An 18,413-nucleotide genomic window follows, 5' to 3' on the forward strand; every position below is an offset into this window, starting at 1 on the left:
TCTAAAAATCATCTCACCGTCCTTAACCACATGTTAAACTGTATCATCTTCCTACTTCTAGCCTCACTAGCACGTGGCATGGGTAGGAAACCTGTGATCTCAACGTTGGAGGTCCTACTCTTTAACTCCCTGACCTCCCTATGCAGAACCTTGTCACTTGTCCTACCTGTGTCATCGGTACCTACGTGGACTATGACTTCTGCCTGTTCACCCTCCCACTTAAGAATGCTGAGGACTCAATCCGAGATATTCCGGATTCTGGAACCCAGGAGGCAACATGCTATCTGGGTATCTCGTTCTTGCCCACAGAACCTCCTGTCTGTTCCCCTAACTAATGAATTCCTTAGCACTACAAAATGCCTCTTCTCCTTCTCCCCCCTCCCCCATCCTGTTTGAGTCACAGGCAGACTCAGTGCCAGAGACTACTGAGGGTTCCCTCTATTAGGTCAACCCCCCGCCTCCCACCTGTATCCAAAGTGATGTGTCTGTTGTTGAGGAGAAGGTTGTTTAGGAAGCACATGTAAGAGGTTCAGAAAAGGCTCCTGGAATTATAAGGAAGCCAAAAAAGAACTTAAGAAGGAACTCAGGAGAACTAGAACACAAAAAGGCTTTGGTGCCTAGGTTTAAGGAAAACTCTTAAGATGTTCTATATGTATTTTAAGAAAGGGAGGATGACTAGAATGAGGGTATGACTAATCGGGGATGAAAGAGCAAACATGCTTGGAGGAAGGTGGAATACTTTGCTCCAATATTTATCTGTGAGAGAAAGCTTGATGAATGTGATGTCACCAAAGAACAGGCTGATATGGGAACAGTAGGATAGATAGGTTCCCAGGGCTGGATTCCCCTGGAAGTGAGAAAAGGGAGGTGTTATATTGACCTTAGATTGGGTTGACCTTGGATTGGCTGTGGGGCCTATACTGTGCTGTATTGTTCTATTAACAGAGCTGCGGTTGCATGGTGTTCACCTAAAATGGAAAGTGGAAAAAATCATTTGAAGGAAATTAGCGGAGATGAGAAAGAACAGGAAACATTGGTTAAATAATTTATAGGCACCATATTATCAGCAGCACCTGGAATTGATCCCTTCACCCTCACCTCAGTGAGTTTTGTGCCAGCCATGACGCAGAGTTCTTCTTCCATCACTGTTAAGAGCCCACTTCAGTGGCCGCACTGATAATCCCTTCTCCAACCCTCCTCCTCCTCCTCTTGGACATCTTTGGAGACAAATTGTCTATCTGACATCTTTTAGAAATCTTCAGATTCCCATGGCTCTCGGCTATACCTCTTCCCACTTATCTCCTTTAAAAATGCTTTTTCCTTTGTCTCCACTGCGTCTGTTCCCAGGATGAAACTTTTTTTCCCCAGAACATCAGAAATGTCCTTCCCCCAAATAACGGGGTTTCCCTTCCTCCACCATTGATGCTGCTCTCACCCGCATCTCCTCCAATTTCCAGACATCTGCAAGATAATAAATTTTAACTTCCCAGTACTTTGGAAATGTATAGAGATTTGCTGAAATGTGTTTTGGCTGCTCTGCAAAAAGGCTTGAGAAACTGATAAAATGAGAGCTAACTGTTCCTAAAGATCATGCAACTTGTCGTACTTATGTTTGGGTTCCACTGTTCAACCTGGTGATAAATAATTCGAGAACATTTTAATGTTTAGAAATTTTCATCCTGGCCTGTGATTTTTAGATTTCAAAGTAATGAACTTTGCCTTATTGGACAAGGGGGCATTTGCATTTGGACCTGGGTGTTGGTCACATCAACCATTTATTTTTTCATTGCTCAGGTACGAACTCTGAATTATCAAATGCTTCGGAGACTGAATCTGAAAGAAGAGATGAATTAAGTGACTGGTCACAGGCTGCTGATGACGATCGTGACTCAAGACCACATCGTGATAGTCGAAGGCGGCCTACAACAGGGAGAGGTCGAGGTGGTGGACAATCCAGCAGAGGTCGTGGAGGAGCACGAGGTAGCAGCTCATCAGTTAGTTCAGGTAAGGTTTTTGAATGGGTCTTCAATTAAGTAGAGTCAGAGAATAATGTTTTGGATTCTTCAGTTTTATTTCAGCTGTGGCTGTGTTTTGAAAGCGCACAAAGTCTGCTTTTTGTTATAGAGCATAATTTGGTCAGTTTTGGATGAGAGCAGTAGTAGGGTTTTGCTTATTTACACTGAGACCCTGCTTAACGCAAAGGATGCGTTCCTCAGAGGGTGAGCACTATGTCGAGTCATTATAACATTATGTAAATAGAGATGTATGCCAGATTTTTTAAAAAAAATCAAGCCTGAGATATGATATCATTTAATTGTATACATAGTAATTTGTTGAATAACAAACACACAAATAGGCCTAATCTGTACATCAGTGGAGTGGCCACAATTCGCAGCAGCAGCAGAGGGAAGTGGGTGGTGGTTACATCTTAGAGGAGGGACCAGTCTGTGGGTCCTCCTCAAACTTTGGCTTCTTCTTCGAGTAGGTGCTGAGATTTGACTTCATTTTCTGAAGTGTCCTCTCATGAAGCAGTTCTCGGTAGCAGGAAATTGCATTGAGAACACCTCTCTTCACCTTATTGCTTCACTCCCAGTCAGGATCATTATCGATGAACTGGTCCATGATTTGTGTGATTGTGGTGACGCTACTGCTGAGGAATTTTGTGGTGCGGTTTCTTGCTGGTGTTTCCTCTTCTCCATCTGTGTCCTCAGATTCACCCATGATGTAATGTGCCACCAATTCTCGAGCTCTTCATTAGTATGGCTCTCACCATGAGAATGCAGTAATTCTGCAACATCACTATCATTAATATCCTCACTCTGTATCATTTGCAGTTTCACATCCATGCTGTGCTTTTCCTGGACATCTTAGATGTACTACCCTCACTGGAAGTTGCAAGCTGTTTTCCAGACACTATATAAAAAAATAGAATAAATTGGCCAGGGAGCAAGGACATTGCCTACCCCATGTGTGTAAGAGCATGAACTAATATGTGATTGACTGTGAGTGGCTCAGACATATGTAAAGTGTTCCCATTGTCTGATTGAATGTTTATTGCAATGGTGACTGCTGTTGAGAAGTTTTAAGTGTTTAGAATGAATTTTTGTAATTTTTAAATATTTCGGTAAAGATTTGAATAACTGCATTGTAACAAATCGACACTATTCAGAGTAGTGTTATACGGGGTTTGAGTGTATTTGCATATATATACAGCATAGCATAGCATATCAGCCTGGAAATTCAGCTTTGCAGTTTAAGAGTTGGTGTAGTAGTTCTATTAAATTTCTGGTTGGCAGTAAAATGATCCAGGAGTCGACCTACTGTTGACATTTGTATGTTTCTTTTATCATGGGGATACAACTATGGCTTGCATAGTGATCAAAGGGTGATTATTACACAGTTTAATGTAAAATGCCAATCATTTGCGTAAAATTTGGTAGCACGGTAAATCTAGACAGTTATGGCGTGAAGGATATTTTGGGTAAATCTGTGCAGCTTGAATCAAGCATTTTTACACATTTTTGTCCATATGTTATCCTTAAGACTACTTGTTTGCATTATAAAACATTAAGTTTTATAGTATGAAATGGGCTATTTGCCTCATTGGTTTTTGTAAAGGTTGTCCAGTGCTTTCAATTCCCCAGTTTTTCCTCTATAACCCTGCAGTGTTACCCATGACGTAGCTATTGGATATTCTTCTGAAAGTTAGAATTGTCTCTGCTTCTACCACTCATTTAATGTCTAGGTTCCATTAATGTATAAACTCTTCCATCTCATCACACACTTGGTAACTACATCTAATGATTACTTAGCCATATACCAATTATAATGCTTTTTTCTGTTTTGGAGCCCCATCTTGCTGCCTTCAAATTTTACTTCAACCTTCTCTGCTGAAGGAAAAACAAATGTGTTTTTTTTCTAGTTTCTCCTCATGGTCTCCCATCTCTCATATAATTCCAGTAAATGACTGCTGCTTTCTCTTGAAGGTCTTATTATCCTTGCCAAATGTTGCACCCATATTTGGACACGGTATCCAGTATTCAATAAAGCTGTTACTGAATCGCTGAGTGTGTGCCTTCAGGCTTCTGTACCTCCGACCTGATGGTAACAGTGAGAAAAGGGCATGGGCTGGAGGTCCTTAATAATGGACGCTGCCTTTCTGAAGCAGCATTCCTTGAAGATGTCCTGGGTACTTTTTGTAGGCTAGTACACAAGACAAAGCTTACTAAATTTATGACCCTCTACAGCTTCATTTGGTCCTGTGCAGTAGCAACCCCCCACCTACCCTCCATACCAGCCTGTCAGAAAGCTCTCCATGGTACATCTGTAGAAGCTTTTGAGTGTTTTTGTTGACATACCAAATCTCTTCAAATTCCTAATTAAGTATAATTGCTGTCTTGCCTCCTTCATAACTCCATCGATATGTTGGGACTTGTGGTAGAGGTAGAGAGGAATTAAATGTCCCTGCTATTAATGTTTGAAATTACCGAAGGTTTAGAATTCTTGTCTATTATATAAAAGAGATCTTCTACCCAGATTTGGGAAAAAAAATTCTCCACTCCTTGGGATAATTGTCTGAACATTCTGTGCCAGTGATAAGCTGTTTCTTCGCCACTGTATGTGCTGGGGAAAGAGATCTCTGTTATTCACTTGGATCACTTGATGCTCTCTTTTACTAAAGTGCATTTAATGTTGTAAATGGATTGAATTAATTAGAAGTTTGTGGTTTGTGTCAAGGGCACATTTTGTAACTAATAACTTGCATGAACTATGGTACAATTATAAATCAACTTCTCATGATCACCTAAGGCACCAAATGGACAGGTAATTTAAATATTTAAAAACAGATTGTTAACAATATTTTTTTTTCTTAGTGTTCAAGGATCCAGATAGCAATCCTTATAGTTTGCTAGATAATGCAGATAACACAGAAACGGACCAAACAGCAGACACTGATGGTAGTGAATCTCATAGCAGCTCAACCCGCCGCAGGAGGTCACGTAGACGAAGAACTGATGATGATGCTACCATGATTGATGGAATGACAGAATCAGACAGTGCTTCAGTTAATGAAAATGGTTTGGGTATGTAAATATCCAACTTGTATACTATTTCAAAAGAATATTTGTCAGATTAGTATTTAATGAATTAACTCCATGCATCAGACTACTATTGTAAATAAAACATTAAAGAGAAAGCCTCCCTCACCCTTTACAGATGATAATGAAAGGAAGCCACAGCGGCGTAATCGCAGCCGCAGGCGTCGTTTACGTGGTCAGATTGAAAGCTCTCTGAGTAGAGACAACCAGCCAGGTAATGCCTAAAATTAGCATGTTAGGGTGTTTGGAATATTAACATTTTACCATATTGCAGATCATCTAATAAACTTAGTTTAATCAGCATGGTTTCAAAGGCCTGCTGCTTATAAATAATAAAATTGTTTTGAAATTCTAACACATTTAAACCTTTTTATACCGTTGGGGGGAGAAAAGGCAATTTAACAACAAACTCATGGGGGAGAAAAAGAGGAAAAACTAGCATAGATTTGCTAATTGCTTTATAAATAACCCAGCTGTGAACTTGAGATCACCTGCTATGTTGCATATTGATGCAAGATGCAAGAATCACTGATTTTGTTTTTGGGACTTGAGCTTAATTATGTTTTTTAAGAGAGTCGCCAGTGTTCTGAAAAGTCAAAGTTTCCAGGCAGATCAATCTTGGATTTTTGAATCTGTACTGTATGAAAATCTCAGGTCTTCATTTACTAACTGCCAGCTTAAATGCATTGTATGACAGTTGACTTCAGTGCTAGTTTGGAAAAGGTAAATCGAAAGCCATCCATCTTGGGCCAAGACTGAATGGGCACATAATTTAAGTTTGAAGGCAGTGGAAGAATTTTTGTTCATGTGATAAGGGTTCTTACCTCAAATTTAAAATACTGTAGATAAGTTAATTTTAAGGATATCAAGCAATATTGCTCACAGATTGTCTGAAGTGTTGAGGTTCATATTGTAAATAGAAGAACAAGTTGAGGGACTGAATGGTCACCAGTTCATTGTTGCATTTAAATGTATTAAGAACTAGTAAGGTCTGTTTGCCTATATTCTCTTGGGTGTTTTCAGACCTCATAGGAAATGGTAATAAGAATAGTTGATAGGACTTGGGAAAAATCTTGAGACATCCTTTACAACAAAATATATTTTTTTGTCACTGACTCTAGTTAGGGAATCAGTTTCCTCACTTTTGCCATAATAGCATCTTAAAACGCTACATAAATTAAAAACGAGAAAATCTGCAGCTGCTGGAATTCCAAGCAACATAAACAAAATGCTGGAGGAACTCAGCAGGTCTGAACTATATAAATTACTTTTTGTTTTCTTCCATCCCATCCTGGTAGTCAAGATTGAGAATGTATAATAAATAAGTGGTTACAATTCTTGGTGAAACTTGGACAGAATATGCTTCTGCACTTTTTGTACCAGTGAAAATCCAGCCTATATAATTTAGCTGGAATGTAATCTGCACTACTATGTGCTTTCTCATTTTAGTATACTTAGTGATTTTTTTTTGTCATTTAAAGCAAGATAAATTACTCAATAAAATATCTGACAGCAGTAAGCCTTGTAATCTCTTGTAACCATTCGCAGTATTGGTAAGTGGTTTTCTCCCCCCTTTGGATGCTTGAATATGTAGTCTTGCCACAGGAGTCTCCTCTTCAGGCTAAAGTTATGTATATTTCCATTCTTTCCTCATCTCAGTCTTTGACAGTAACAATTAACTTTGTGGCGTTGTATTGCCTCCAGCAATTGAATATTTCTACTTTGTGTTTTGCTGACCAGAATTGGACCTGTATATTGAAAATACAGTTTGTCCAGAGTACATTTATTGTTTGTTGCTGACTTTCTGTCTTTGTGGTTTACATCATTGCCTTTGGCTGCTGCTAAGCATTGGATGAGCAGGTTTAACATTGAAATTGAAGTACTAAAATTTTTACACCCCCTTCAGCTTCATCATTGATAATTTCATTCTATGTCCTTGCGTCACTTTTATTGTCATTTCGACCATAACTGCTGGTACAGTACATAGTAAAAATGAGATGACGTTTTTTCAGGACCATGATGTTACATGACAGAGTACAAAAACTAGTCTGAACTGCATAAAAAAAAACAGAAAAAAAAACTACACTAGACTACAGACCTACCCAGGACCGCATAAAGTGCACAAAACTTGTATGGAGTGTAGGAAATATCATCTTATCCTGCTTGCAAATTTAAATGGGGGTGGGGGAGGGTTTAGAATTTTGCTTAAGTTGGCAATGTATAGAATTCTCTCTGACAAAGTTACTGTGGTGTAAGTAATGAGGTGCAAGAGGGAATGGTAGAAGCAAGAACAGTTACAGCATATAAAAGACATTGGACAGATTTAGAGATATGTGGGCCAAACACAAGGAGATGTCAGTTGCTCGGGTAGACACCTTGGTCAGCATGGGTGAGTTGGGCTGAAGGGCATTTCAATGCTTCGTGACCCTATGGATCTCTGCCGTGGATGGTCCCAAGCCCAGCTGCAAAAGGAAGGTTGGGTATGGGTCTAGTAACCCCGTCCCTTAAAATCCCAGTGCTACAAGACACACCAACAGAAGCTCCAAAGATCTAATTCCTGGGAGACAAAGGATCTTCAAAGGTGGGCTACACCTGTGGGAAAACTTGGAAGATTGGCCATGGATAGATAACTTTGGAGAGCTGCTGTTGGCGGCCTATGCCCCAGTAGGGTTGATCGGCTTGAGAAGAAGAAGATGATCCTTCGGAGTAGCAAACTTTTGAATATTTCTTTTGGTGGTTTGAATTATGCTGTGAATTGACCATTTCAAAGATGCAGCCAAATGCATTTATATTTGTAGTGATTCTATTTGGTGTCTTGGAAAGGCAACTTGAAATGATTGTATTACAATAGCTTGTTCAACAGATTTAAGTAATTTATATAATCAATAACTGAAGTAGTCAAATTACTCAGATTCTATTCTCTAAACTATTTTTAAGCTTTAACTGCATGGTAATATTTTATATTGCTGAGTAGCAGCTAGAGCTCATCTGTGATGCAAGATGTACATTATTTAAAGTTTTCAATGAACCTAAATATTTTATACACTTCATTCAAAGTGGCACAATCAACCAAAACTATTTTTTAAGTGTTAAAATGATTGAATTATACCTTGCTTTAACTAGTGGTCTGATTCAGAAAGTATCAGCAGAGAGAGAAACATTTGAACAGTAAAACTGAAGACTTGATTCAAAACAGTTTGGTGTTTACATGTTTTCTAAAATTTACTTTTTTGTCCACAGCAATGGTTGCTCTATGAAATGCAATGTAAACTATTGACAAGTTTTATAATTGAGAAATGTCATCCTGAGCAAAAATTTAGTGGCCGTGTCTTTAACAATTTTTGTTTGTTTTTGGAAGCAGTCTTTAAAAGCTAGATTATTTTCAAGAAAGCTTAACTGAAGCCAAATTGGTCTTGTTTTGAGAAATCACTATAGAGGGAGAATAGAAAATAGAAATACCCAGCATATTTTGACAGTGGAGAAAGGATTAGAGGTTTACGCATGTTTGGGGGGAAGAATGGGATTGGGGATTAAGCTGGAGGGTGGGATTATGGTAGGAAGGTGATGGATAAATGTACAGATGTACTGGTGATGTTTTGATTGACCAATGGCCGATTCCTTTACTGTAATGGTCCTACTTAAGGTGCTAATGATTTAGTATTACTTCCAGTACACATAAACACCTTTGGGAGATGTATTTTAGCTGGTTTAAATGTTATAGAAATGTAGAAAGCCTACAGCACAATACAGGCCCTTTGGCCCACAATGCTGTGCCAAACATGTATGTACTTTAAAAATTACCTAAGGTTACCCACAGCCCTCTATTTTACTAAGCTCCATGTACCTCTCCAGGGGTCTCCTAAAAGCCTATCTTATCATTATGTTCAAAGGAGCAGATAGTTAGAATAAAATTAAATCTGAACTATCATAACAGATTATTGTAATCTTTTGTTATAATTTAATGTACAAATGAGTTAGTATCAGTGTGATTTTTTTTTTTAAATTGCCACCAAAACTCAGTAAACTTGGGACGTTTAAGTCTGGAAAATGATATGTTCAAGGTTGATAATAATTCATTTATTTGGCAGCTACTTGAACTGGTACTGAATTTGGGAAAAGTGCGGATTATGGTCATTGTAGTTAAACAAACTTGCTTTCTTTACTGCCTTTTCTGTGGTCTCTCAATCTTTGATTAATTTAGAATATATTTGCAAGGATAGTATTGCATATAATTTTAAAATATCTTTAGACTTAAAACGGTTGGCTGAAGATGCCTGTAAATTTAACCAATGAAAACCATTTAGGGTCATAAAGAATAATTTGTAAAGAGCTTTTTTTTTTGTTTGTTTTAATGGCAGTAACTGTAGCTGATTATATATCTCGAGCAGAATCTCAGAGTCGACAAAGGGTCCAGCCGAAAGAGAACCTTGCACCCAACAAAAAAGCAGTTACTTTGGTAAGAACTTGAACGAAATTTAGAGGTCTGATGACCTAATTGGTCCTCATATAAATGTGGTTACTCTGTCAACATGCACTGAAATCTTAATAAGAAAAGCACAGCTTTAACATATACTGTTGACAGTTTACCTCTTGATGACCTATCAGGAATGAAAATTGCCCATTTCAGTCACTTAGATCTCCACATTAAACATTCCAAAGTAAGGTATTCCTTGTTCATGGGGATATTTCAGTGGTCCACGTAATGCTGCTTAACCCCTTAGTTCTGATTTCAGAAAATCTCATTGAGTGAAGGACATTTGACCATTTCCTCCTCAACTCTTCCTATTACAGAATTGTTCTTCTCTTTCAGTGGAGTAAAGGAAATTACAGTGGTATGAGAGAGGAGTTGGCCAAATGCTGGCAGAGATGGCATGAGTTTCTGGGGAAAATGAAGGTGTTGCAGGATAGATGTATTCCAAAAACCAAAAAATACTCAAATGGCAAAATAGTACAAACATGGTTGATAAGGAAAGTCAAAGCTAATGTAAAGACAAAAGAGAGGGCATATAACAAAGCAAAAGTTAGGGGGAAGATAGAGTACTGGGGAGCTTTTAATACCCTTCAGGCTGCAACTAAAAGAAATAACAGAACGGAAAAGATGAAATATGAAAGCAAGCTAGCAAACAATATCGAAGTGGATAGTAACAGCTTTTTTCAAGTATGTTAAGAAAATAAAAATAAATAGACGAGATGAAAGTGGATATAGGACTGCTAGAAAATGAGGCCGGGGAAGAAATAATGAGGGACAAGGATATGATAGATGAACTAAATGAGTATTTTGCATCAGTCTTCACTGTGGAAAACACTAGCAGTATGCCAGATGTTGAAGGGGTGAGGAAAGAGAAGTGAGTGTAGTTACTATTAGAAGGGAGAATGTGCTCAAAAAGCTGAAAGACTTAAGGGTACATGTCACCCAGACTGGATGAACTGCACCTTAGGATTCTGAGGGAGATGGCAGTAGAGATTGTGGAGACATTAGTAATGATCCTCCAAAAATCATTGGACTTTGGCATGGTGCCAGAGGACTGGAAACTTGCAAGTGTCACTCCACCCTAAGAAAGGAGAAAGGCAGCAGAAAGGAAATTATAGACAAGACGGTCTGAACTCAGTGGTTGGTAAGATGTTGGAGTCAGTTAAGGATGAGGTTATGGACTACTTAGTGACACAGGACAAGATGGAACAAAGTCAACATAGTTTCCTTGAGGGAAGATCTTGCCTGATGAACCTGTTGGAATTCTTTGAGATTACAGGTAGCTAGATAAAGGGAGTGCAGTGTATGTCGTATATTTGAACTTTCAGAGGTGCCACACATGAGGTTACTTACCAGGTTAAGAGCCCATGATACTACAGCAAAGTTACTGGCATGGTTAGAGTATTGACTGATTGATTGTTCCACAGGGGCCGGTGTTGGGACAGCTTTTTATGCTGTATATCAATGATTTAGATGATGGAATCATCTTTGTTGCTAAGTTTGCAGATGATACAAAGATTGGTGGAGGGGCGGGTAGTAATGAGGAAAAATATAGGCTGCAGAAGGGCTTAGACAGATTTGGAGAATGGATAAGAAAATTGCAAATGAAATACAGTGTTGGAAAATACATGGTCATGCACTTTGATAGTAGAAATAAATGTGTAGATTATTTTCTAAATGGGGAGAAAACCCAAAAATCTGAGATGCAAAGGGACTTGGGAGTCTGTGTACGGAACACCCTTCAAGGTCAACTTGCAGGTTGAGTCAGTGGTAAGGAAGGCAAATGCAATGTTAGCATTCATTTCAAGAGGTCTTGAATAAAAGAACAGGATTGTGATGCTGAGGCTTTACAAGGTACTGGTGAGGTCTCATCTTGAGTATTATGAACAGTTTTTGGCTCCTCATCTAAGAAAAGATGTGTTGACATTGGAGAGGGTTCAGAGGTGGTTCACAATGATGATTCCGGGAATGAAAGAATTATCATACGAGGAACGTTCGATGGCTCTAGGTCTGTATTTGCTGGAATTTAGAAGGATGGGGTGGGGTTATCTAATTGAAACCTTTTGAATTATTAAAGGCATAGACAGTAGATGTGGAAAGGATGGTTCTCATGGTGTGGGAGTATAGGACAAGAGAACACAGACTCGGGATAGAGAGGCATCCATTTAAAACAGATGCAGAGAAATTTCTTTAGCGTGAGGGTGGTGAATTTGTGGCATTTGTTACCACAGGCAGCTGTGGAGGCCAGGTCTTTGGGTGTACTTAAGGCAAAGATTAATAGGTTTTTGAGTGGATACTGCATCAAAGATTATGGGGAGAAGGCCGGGAAGTGAGGCTGAGGAGGGGAAAGGATCAGCCATGATTGAATGATGGAGAAGACTCGATGGGCCAAATGGCCAAAGTCTGTTCCTATGTCTTATGGCCTTGTGTGTCAGTTTTTAAATTCAGTTTTGAAGTTTATTTTTACAAGTTTTGCTTCCATTGTAAATGTAAACTTCTGTGCTTCACAGCTGCTGATAAGGATGAATAGAGTTGAGATATGGATAGAGGACTGGTTGTTATTCTGGTTGGCAATCACTGCTGAGTGGTGTACCACAGGTGTCAGTGCTAGGCCTGCATCTGTTCACAATCTACATTAAAGATCTGGAAGAGGAGACAGAGTGTAGTATATCTAAGTTTGCTTACGAAACTAAATTGAGTGGAAAAGCAAATTGAGCAGAAGATATGGAGAGTCTGCAGAGATATGTAGGTGGGTTAAGTGAGTGGGCAAGGTCTGGCAGATGGACTGCAATGTTGGTAAATGATGTCATCCACTTTGGAAGGAAAATGAAAGCAGATTATAATTTAAATTGTTAAAAACTTGCAGCCTGCTGTTATGCAGAGGGACTTGGGAGTGCTTGTGCGTGAATCACAAAAGGTTGGTTTGAGACTAGAGCTAGGGGACATGGCCTCAAGATTTGGGGGAGTAGAACTGGGACAGAGATGATGAGGAACTGCTTTTCTCAGAAGGTGGTGAATCTGTGGAATTCTCTGCCTAATGAAGCAGTGAAGGCTACCTCATTAAATATATTTGAGAGAAGGTTGGATAGATTTTTGCTTTGTAGGGGAATTAAAGGTTATGGGGAAAAGGCTGGTAGGTGAAGATGAGTCCGTGGCCAGATTAGCCATGATCTATTGAATGACAGATCAGGTTTGACGGGCCAGATGGCCTACTCCTCCTCCTATTTCTTATGTTCTAACACAATAGGGGAAAAAAAAACTTGTGGCCATTTCCTTTTTGCCTTGGTTCCATAAATTGTAGACATCACAACTTTAAAACTGTCATTAATATTTACTTTCCTGGTTCTCAATAACTTTACTATTTGTCCATGTATCCAATTACTGACTTGTGCTCTATTTCTGAACTCTTAAACGCATCATTTATTTTCCAATTCTATGTTTAATCTTAGGCAGTGATGTTTGAACCAATGATTTTCATTTTTTACCTTCAGGTAGAGCTATGTAGGAACTATGTTAATTGCATCCTCTAGTTAATTGTGCCCTCACAGCTCTTGATATTTTCTGACCTTCCTATAATTGCAGCAGTGGCTTTTCTTTCTGTTTTAAGTTGTCATTTCTGAAATTGTTTTAATCTTAGTTTGGCCCCTCAGTTGTATTGTTTAAAATTAGTAATACTGGAATTTAGTTCAGAGCTTCAGTGACTGGCTGGAATTCAGCACTGACCTATTCTGCAGCTCATGTTTCTGTGACGTAGAGGGCATAATTCGTAGTGATTGTGGAAGATTCAGATTTATTTGCAAAATATGCATCACATCAGTTTTTCTGTAGCAATATTAATAATCCTCCTTTGCAGGTGCAAGACAATGTACTTGATGAATTCTGTCCTGGCATCAAGACCGTGAATGGAACAAGCAATATTTCTGAAGCCTCTGCAAACAAGGCTTCTAATTCCAATGAGATCCAAAAAAGTGATTACCAAGGGGCTGTGGTAAATGGTGTTTCTTAAAAGTTATCCACATTATCGAGTTCTACATAAATTACATTTTCTAACAGTGCTCGTAAAAGCTTGCCAAAGATTGAGGAAGGACTGCTAGACTTTATGACGCACTTTTTTTCTAGTTCCTCCATACTGGAATGGAGATGGGAGGGTTCTTGAATAAAACACTTGTATGAATTTGTTTTTCACTTAGTTGAGTTCTCAATACATTATCAGATGTTGTGCCTTCAGACAGTAGATGCAAAATTAAGAGATAGCTGGTTGTAGGAATATGTTTTAAAACATACAAAGAAATTTCAGATTATTCTGGAGATGGAGATCACTGACATTTACTGTAGTATGTTATGGAGTAAAGCATTGGCTGCTTTTTGTCAAGTTCTCCAATATGCAACCACTTTTTCAAGGAATAAAACAATAGAAAAAATGCAGTTTCAAAATTTTGCACTGAATTGTAAATTTAACATTAGGGATACTAGTCTGGAAACTGGTCAATTTTACTAAATCTCTAAGTTTTTTTAATGCTGTATGTAGAGAAAATTGCAGACCACTGGAGAATACTTGTTTGCATCTATACATCTGCAGGGACAATGGGATGTTGATGGCAGTGACTATTTTACAAAGGGCTTGTTTGGTTTATTTATTAACTGTACAGTATTTAAAAATCAAGCAATGCTTTAAATATTACACTAAACTGGTTGTAGAGGTCATTGCCATAATAATCCAACTACTGTAAGATTAAGTTCCAGAGAGACAATTTTCCATGTAAACTACATTGGTTAGAGTGCTTAGAGTATTTTTATTTCGTTTTGGTTGATGTGCAATATGTTTTGTATGGACATAGTTGATAAATAAAGTTTGATCTTCCATCTTCTGACAAAATACAAACAAATGTTTTCAAATTTAATATTTCTGTATTACATTAATATTGCAACAAGTGATTTTCTATGTGCAAAACTGAGTTTTTTTCTCTCAGAACAATTTAAGACACTTTCTATATATGCACATTGAACCATACAAAAGGGGAACTTGAAGCGGAACATTCTAGGATGAGAATGCAAGAAAATGGGGAATCCTGGTGTATTTTTGATCTTGTTGCTATAATTTTTGGGAATAGTAGATTTGTTAGATTGTATTCTGGCCACGGTTTAGGAATTTCCTAGTTCATTGTAGAGTAGTAGTTAGTAACTGATACACTCTAATAAGACAAAGGAAAATGTACAAATCCCTCATCTTATCCTGGCCTGTTTGAGAAAGAAACTTCCTTGCATCTTTCTACTTATTTGTAACATACCTTCATATTCTGGTAATGAGGTGCACAATGTGTCTTGATATAGATGAGTTTTTTTTATTGAAATCTGAAACTCAGTCAGACCCATTATTTAGAAAATTCATTAAGAATTTTGCTCAAATTAGTCTGTTTAATTATGGTTTCTGGCTATAATGTGCACTAATTCTTCCATGACTCATTTCTTATTGTATAGGTACCACACCCATTTACTTGGCATTATGTCAATATATTTGTTGCCATAGCATTGAAGTGCAATGCTTATTGGATATACTTGCACTCCACAATCTGCATTTGCTTGGTGGAATGAAACAGTGAGAAATTTCTAAATCCTCAAACAACCATCCACAAATTAAACATTTTGGTTAACATAAGATGTTTCATTTGAATAGCATAGCTCCCCTCTCAGAAAACTATGTACCATGCTGAGATTTGGTTTTAGCTGAAGGATGAAGTTTGTTTACCTTGTGCATGGAATCTGCTCTTTTATACAATTTGAATAACAGTAACCATTTAAAAGAGATAAATTAATGTGTTTCCCAGTTATGTTTTAATACTCAAACAATGAGATCTGATTTAATGCCAGGATTCTGCTCTGGGTGAGACTCTACTGCAAATGATGTCAGTATAATATACAAAGGAACTTGTGCTTAAGTGCTAACCAAAAACTAAGTAGTAGATTCTCTCTCAATTATCTTATTGCTGTTTTCAGATTTTGAAATGTGCTGTTTAGTAATTGTTTCTGCTATTAGTAAGGGTAATATATTTTAACTTGGGTGGAAAACACTTTGGAGTTTACAAAGCCATGTAACCCTATAACTATTACTGATGCTTGGGCAACTGCTCCCACATCATACATCAGGTTAAACAAGTTCCTTTCCTTTCTCTGGGGCTTTAGTGTTCTATTTTACAATGACTATACTTTCCAATAAACTGCTTTTTATATTTTCTTGACCATCACCTCTTTCTAAATATTGAAGTGAAGAACATGTACTTCAAGTTTCTTTTCTAATTCATTGTATGTTCTATCTTACATTTTGAGTGTTTACAAATAGAGTACTTAACTTTGATAACAATTGCTTATGGTGAACTATGTGTAATTTAACTTTTTGGAGAAATGCCTTGCATCAACAAACTCATTCTAAGAAGCTGTGCCCTGGTACTTCCTGTAGCCCATGGCAGTAATTAGTCTGAAGAACAAACTAAGGCTACATCCACATTACGCCACATAAATCTGTAACCGAAGCTTTTTCTCTTCGTTATTACCCTCCATACACACTAAAATGGCGTTTTAGTCCCCCAAAAATGGAGCTTTTCAGAAACGCTTTCCAGGGTGGGTTATTTTTGAAAATGCTGCTCGGGCAGATCAGTGTGGACAGCGTAACCGGAGACTTCTGAAAACACTATCAGATGGCAGTGCGTTATTTCATTGTTTTCTTGAATGCAACCTAACAATTTCAGAACAGATGGCAAAGACTGAAGCTAGAAGAGTTAGAAATTACTCACCAAATACTTTGACCCATAACTTACTGAATAAGTGTACTGTACTCATTTTGCCGTTTTCTGTCCTTGCTCATATGAAGGTGGTTTACCTATTTATGCAAGTACTTCTCTGACAAATCTAGATGTGTAACAGCCCAATGTAACATTGTATGGAAATACAAGATAACACTGATGCAGACATGTTTTATACATTTAACAAGGTGCTTTATTAATGCAACAGAGTTGGTCAGTTTTTCAATATTCGTTGTCAGTCGGGTCAATCTGTCATTGAACTCCGTTGGTTGCCGTTGTATGCTCCAGTATGTTATTTTTTAGTTTTAAGTTCTCCTGCGTGAGAGCCAACAGCTGTCCATCGTTTTAAGTTTTTCTAGTCTGTAACTACACGAATGCGTACTTTTACAGTGAGATTCGACACCAAACACGTCGCTTGTTTTCGGTAGATGTGTCCTGCGCAGGAGGAGGAGATTCGCCAAAATCTGTTTGTGTGGATAGAGATATTTCCAAAAACGCATAGTGTGGATGCCTATCGTTTTTACTCAACTGGCGTTTTCAAAATTATCCGGTCTAGTGTGGATGTAGCCTAATTTAATGCTTGTATCAGTTTTTAAAATTTATGCTCTTACATATTTATAGGCAGCTTTTATATTACAAATGAAGAAGAAGAAAGCCCTTACTCCAAGTGGAGTCATCGGGCTGCCGTCGTGACAGCATTGTTTTTTAAGCAGGCTTTCTTATTTTTATAAGGCAGAGTTGCTAGTTTGACACTCAACCCAGCACGGATGGAAAACATGCAAAGGAGCTGGCTGGATTCGAACTTGGGACCTTTCGCTCTGAAGTCTGGCGCTGATGCCACTACGCCACCAACCGGCCATTACAAATGAGAAAAGTCAATTAATTTTGTCATATTAGACCATAAAACATTGGAGTAGAATTAGGACATTCAGCTTATTAAGTCTGCTCCAGCATTCAATCATGTCTGATTTGTTTTTAATCCCTCTCAACCCCATTCTACTTTCTTCCTATAACCTAACATAGAACATCAAAATCTACAGCACATTACAGGCCCTTCAGCCCACAATGTTGTGTCAACCATGTAACCTCTAGAAACTGCCTAGAATTTCCCTGGTGCACAGCCCTTTATATTACTAAGCTTCATGTGTACCTATCCAAGAGGCTCTTAAAAGACACTATTGTATCTGCTTCCACCTCCGCTGCCAGCTGTGCATTCCATGCACCCACCACTCCGTGTGGAAAAATTTACCCTGACATCCCCTTGGTACCTATTTCCAAGCCCTATGTGTTAGCTATTTCAGTCCTGAGAAAAAGTGTCTGGCTACCCACATGATCAATATGCCCCTCATCATCTTAAACAGTTTCAAGGAGAAAAGACCAAGTTCACTCAACCTATTCTCATAAGGTATGACCTCCAGTCCAGGCCACATCTTTGGAAATCTCTGCACTCTCTCTATAGCATCCACATCCTTCATGTAAGGGTACCAGAACTGAACACAGTACTCCTAATGGGGTCTGAGCAAGGTCTTGTAGAGCTGTAACATTACCTCAGGGCTCTTGAACTCAATCCCATGGTTGATGAATGCCAACACACCACATGCCTTCTTAACAACACCGCCAACCTACACAGCAGTTTTGAGTGTCCTATGAACACAGACAGCAAGATCCCTCCAATCCTCCACACTGCCAAGAGTCTTGCCATTATTCTGTCTTCAAATTGGACCTACCAAAATAAACCACTTAACACATCTAGGTTGAAGTCCATCTGCCACTTCTCAGCTCAGTTATGCATCCAATTGATGTCCTGCAGGCAATCCACAACATCCCTAGCATTTGTGTTACAAACCCACCTTTCTACGACTTCATCCAGGTCATTTATAAAAATCACAAAGGGGAGGAGTCCCAGAACAAACCAACTTCTGTTTTAAATTTACTTAATGATTTGGCCTCTACAGCTGTCGGTGGCAATGAATTTCAGAGACTCACCACCCTCTATTGAAAGAAATTCTGTTTGCATGAAGTTAGTTGTTATTTTGCATTACAATT

At 38.4% G+C, this 18,413-nt stretch overlaps 1 protein-coding gene across 4 annotated transcripts in view; it reads left to right on the plus strand.

Moving 5' to 3' along the window:
• The window catches only part of fxr1 (FMR1 autosomal homolog 1), a 71,740-nt gene extending 53,379 nt beyond the window's left edge, over positions 1-18,361 (plus strand). Inside the window, exons 13-17 of one of the 4 annotated variants that reach the window (XM_059944785.1) lie at positions 1,795-2,004; positions 4,875-5,084; positions 5,218-5,313; positions 9,458-9,555; positions 13,424-18,361. In XM_059944785.1, coding sequence (XP_059800768.1) covers positions 1,795-2,004; positions 4,875-5,084; positions 5,218-5,313; positions 9,458-9,555; positions 13,424-13,576 — 767 coding nt within the window. In that variant the 3' untranslated portion in view covers positions 13,577-18,361. The remainder of the gene's footprint in view (positions 1-1,794; positions 2,005-4,874; positions 5,085-5,217; positions 5,314-9,457; positions 9,556-13,423) is intronic. The other 3 variants (XM_059944794.1, XM_059944812.1, XM_059944802.1) reach the window with 3 other exon arrangements.
• The last annotated feature ends 52 nt before the right edge of the window (positions 18,362-18,413 follow it).

This window comes from Hypanus sabinus, chromosome 2 (assembly GCF_030144855.1).
Source record: "Hypanus sabinus isolate sHypSab1 chromosome 2, sHypSab1.hap1, whole genome shotgun sequence".
NCBI lineage: Eukaryota > Metazoa > Chordata > Chondrichthyes > Myliobatiformes > Dasyatidae > Hypanus > Hypanus sabinus.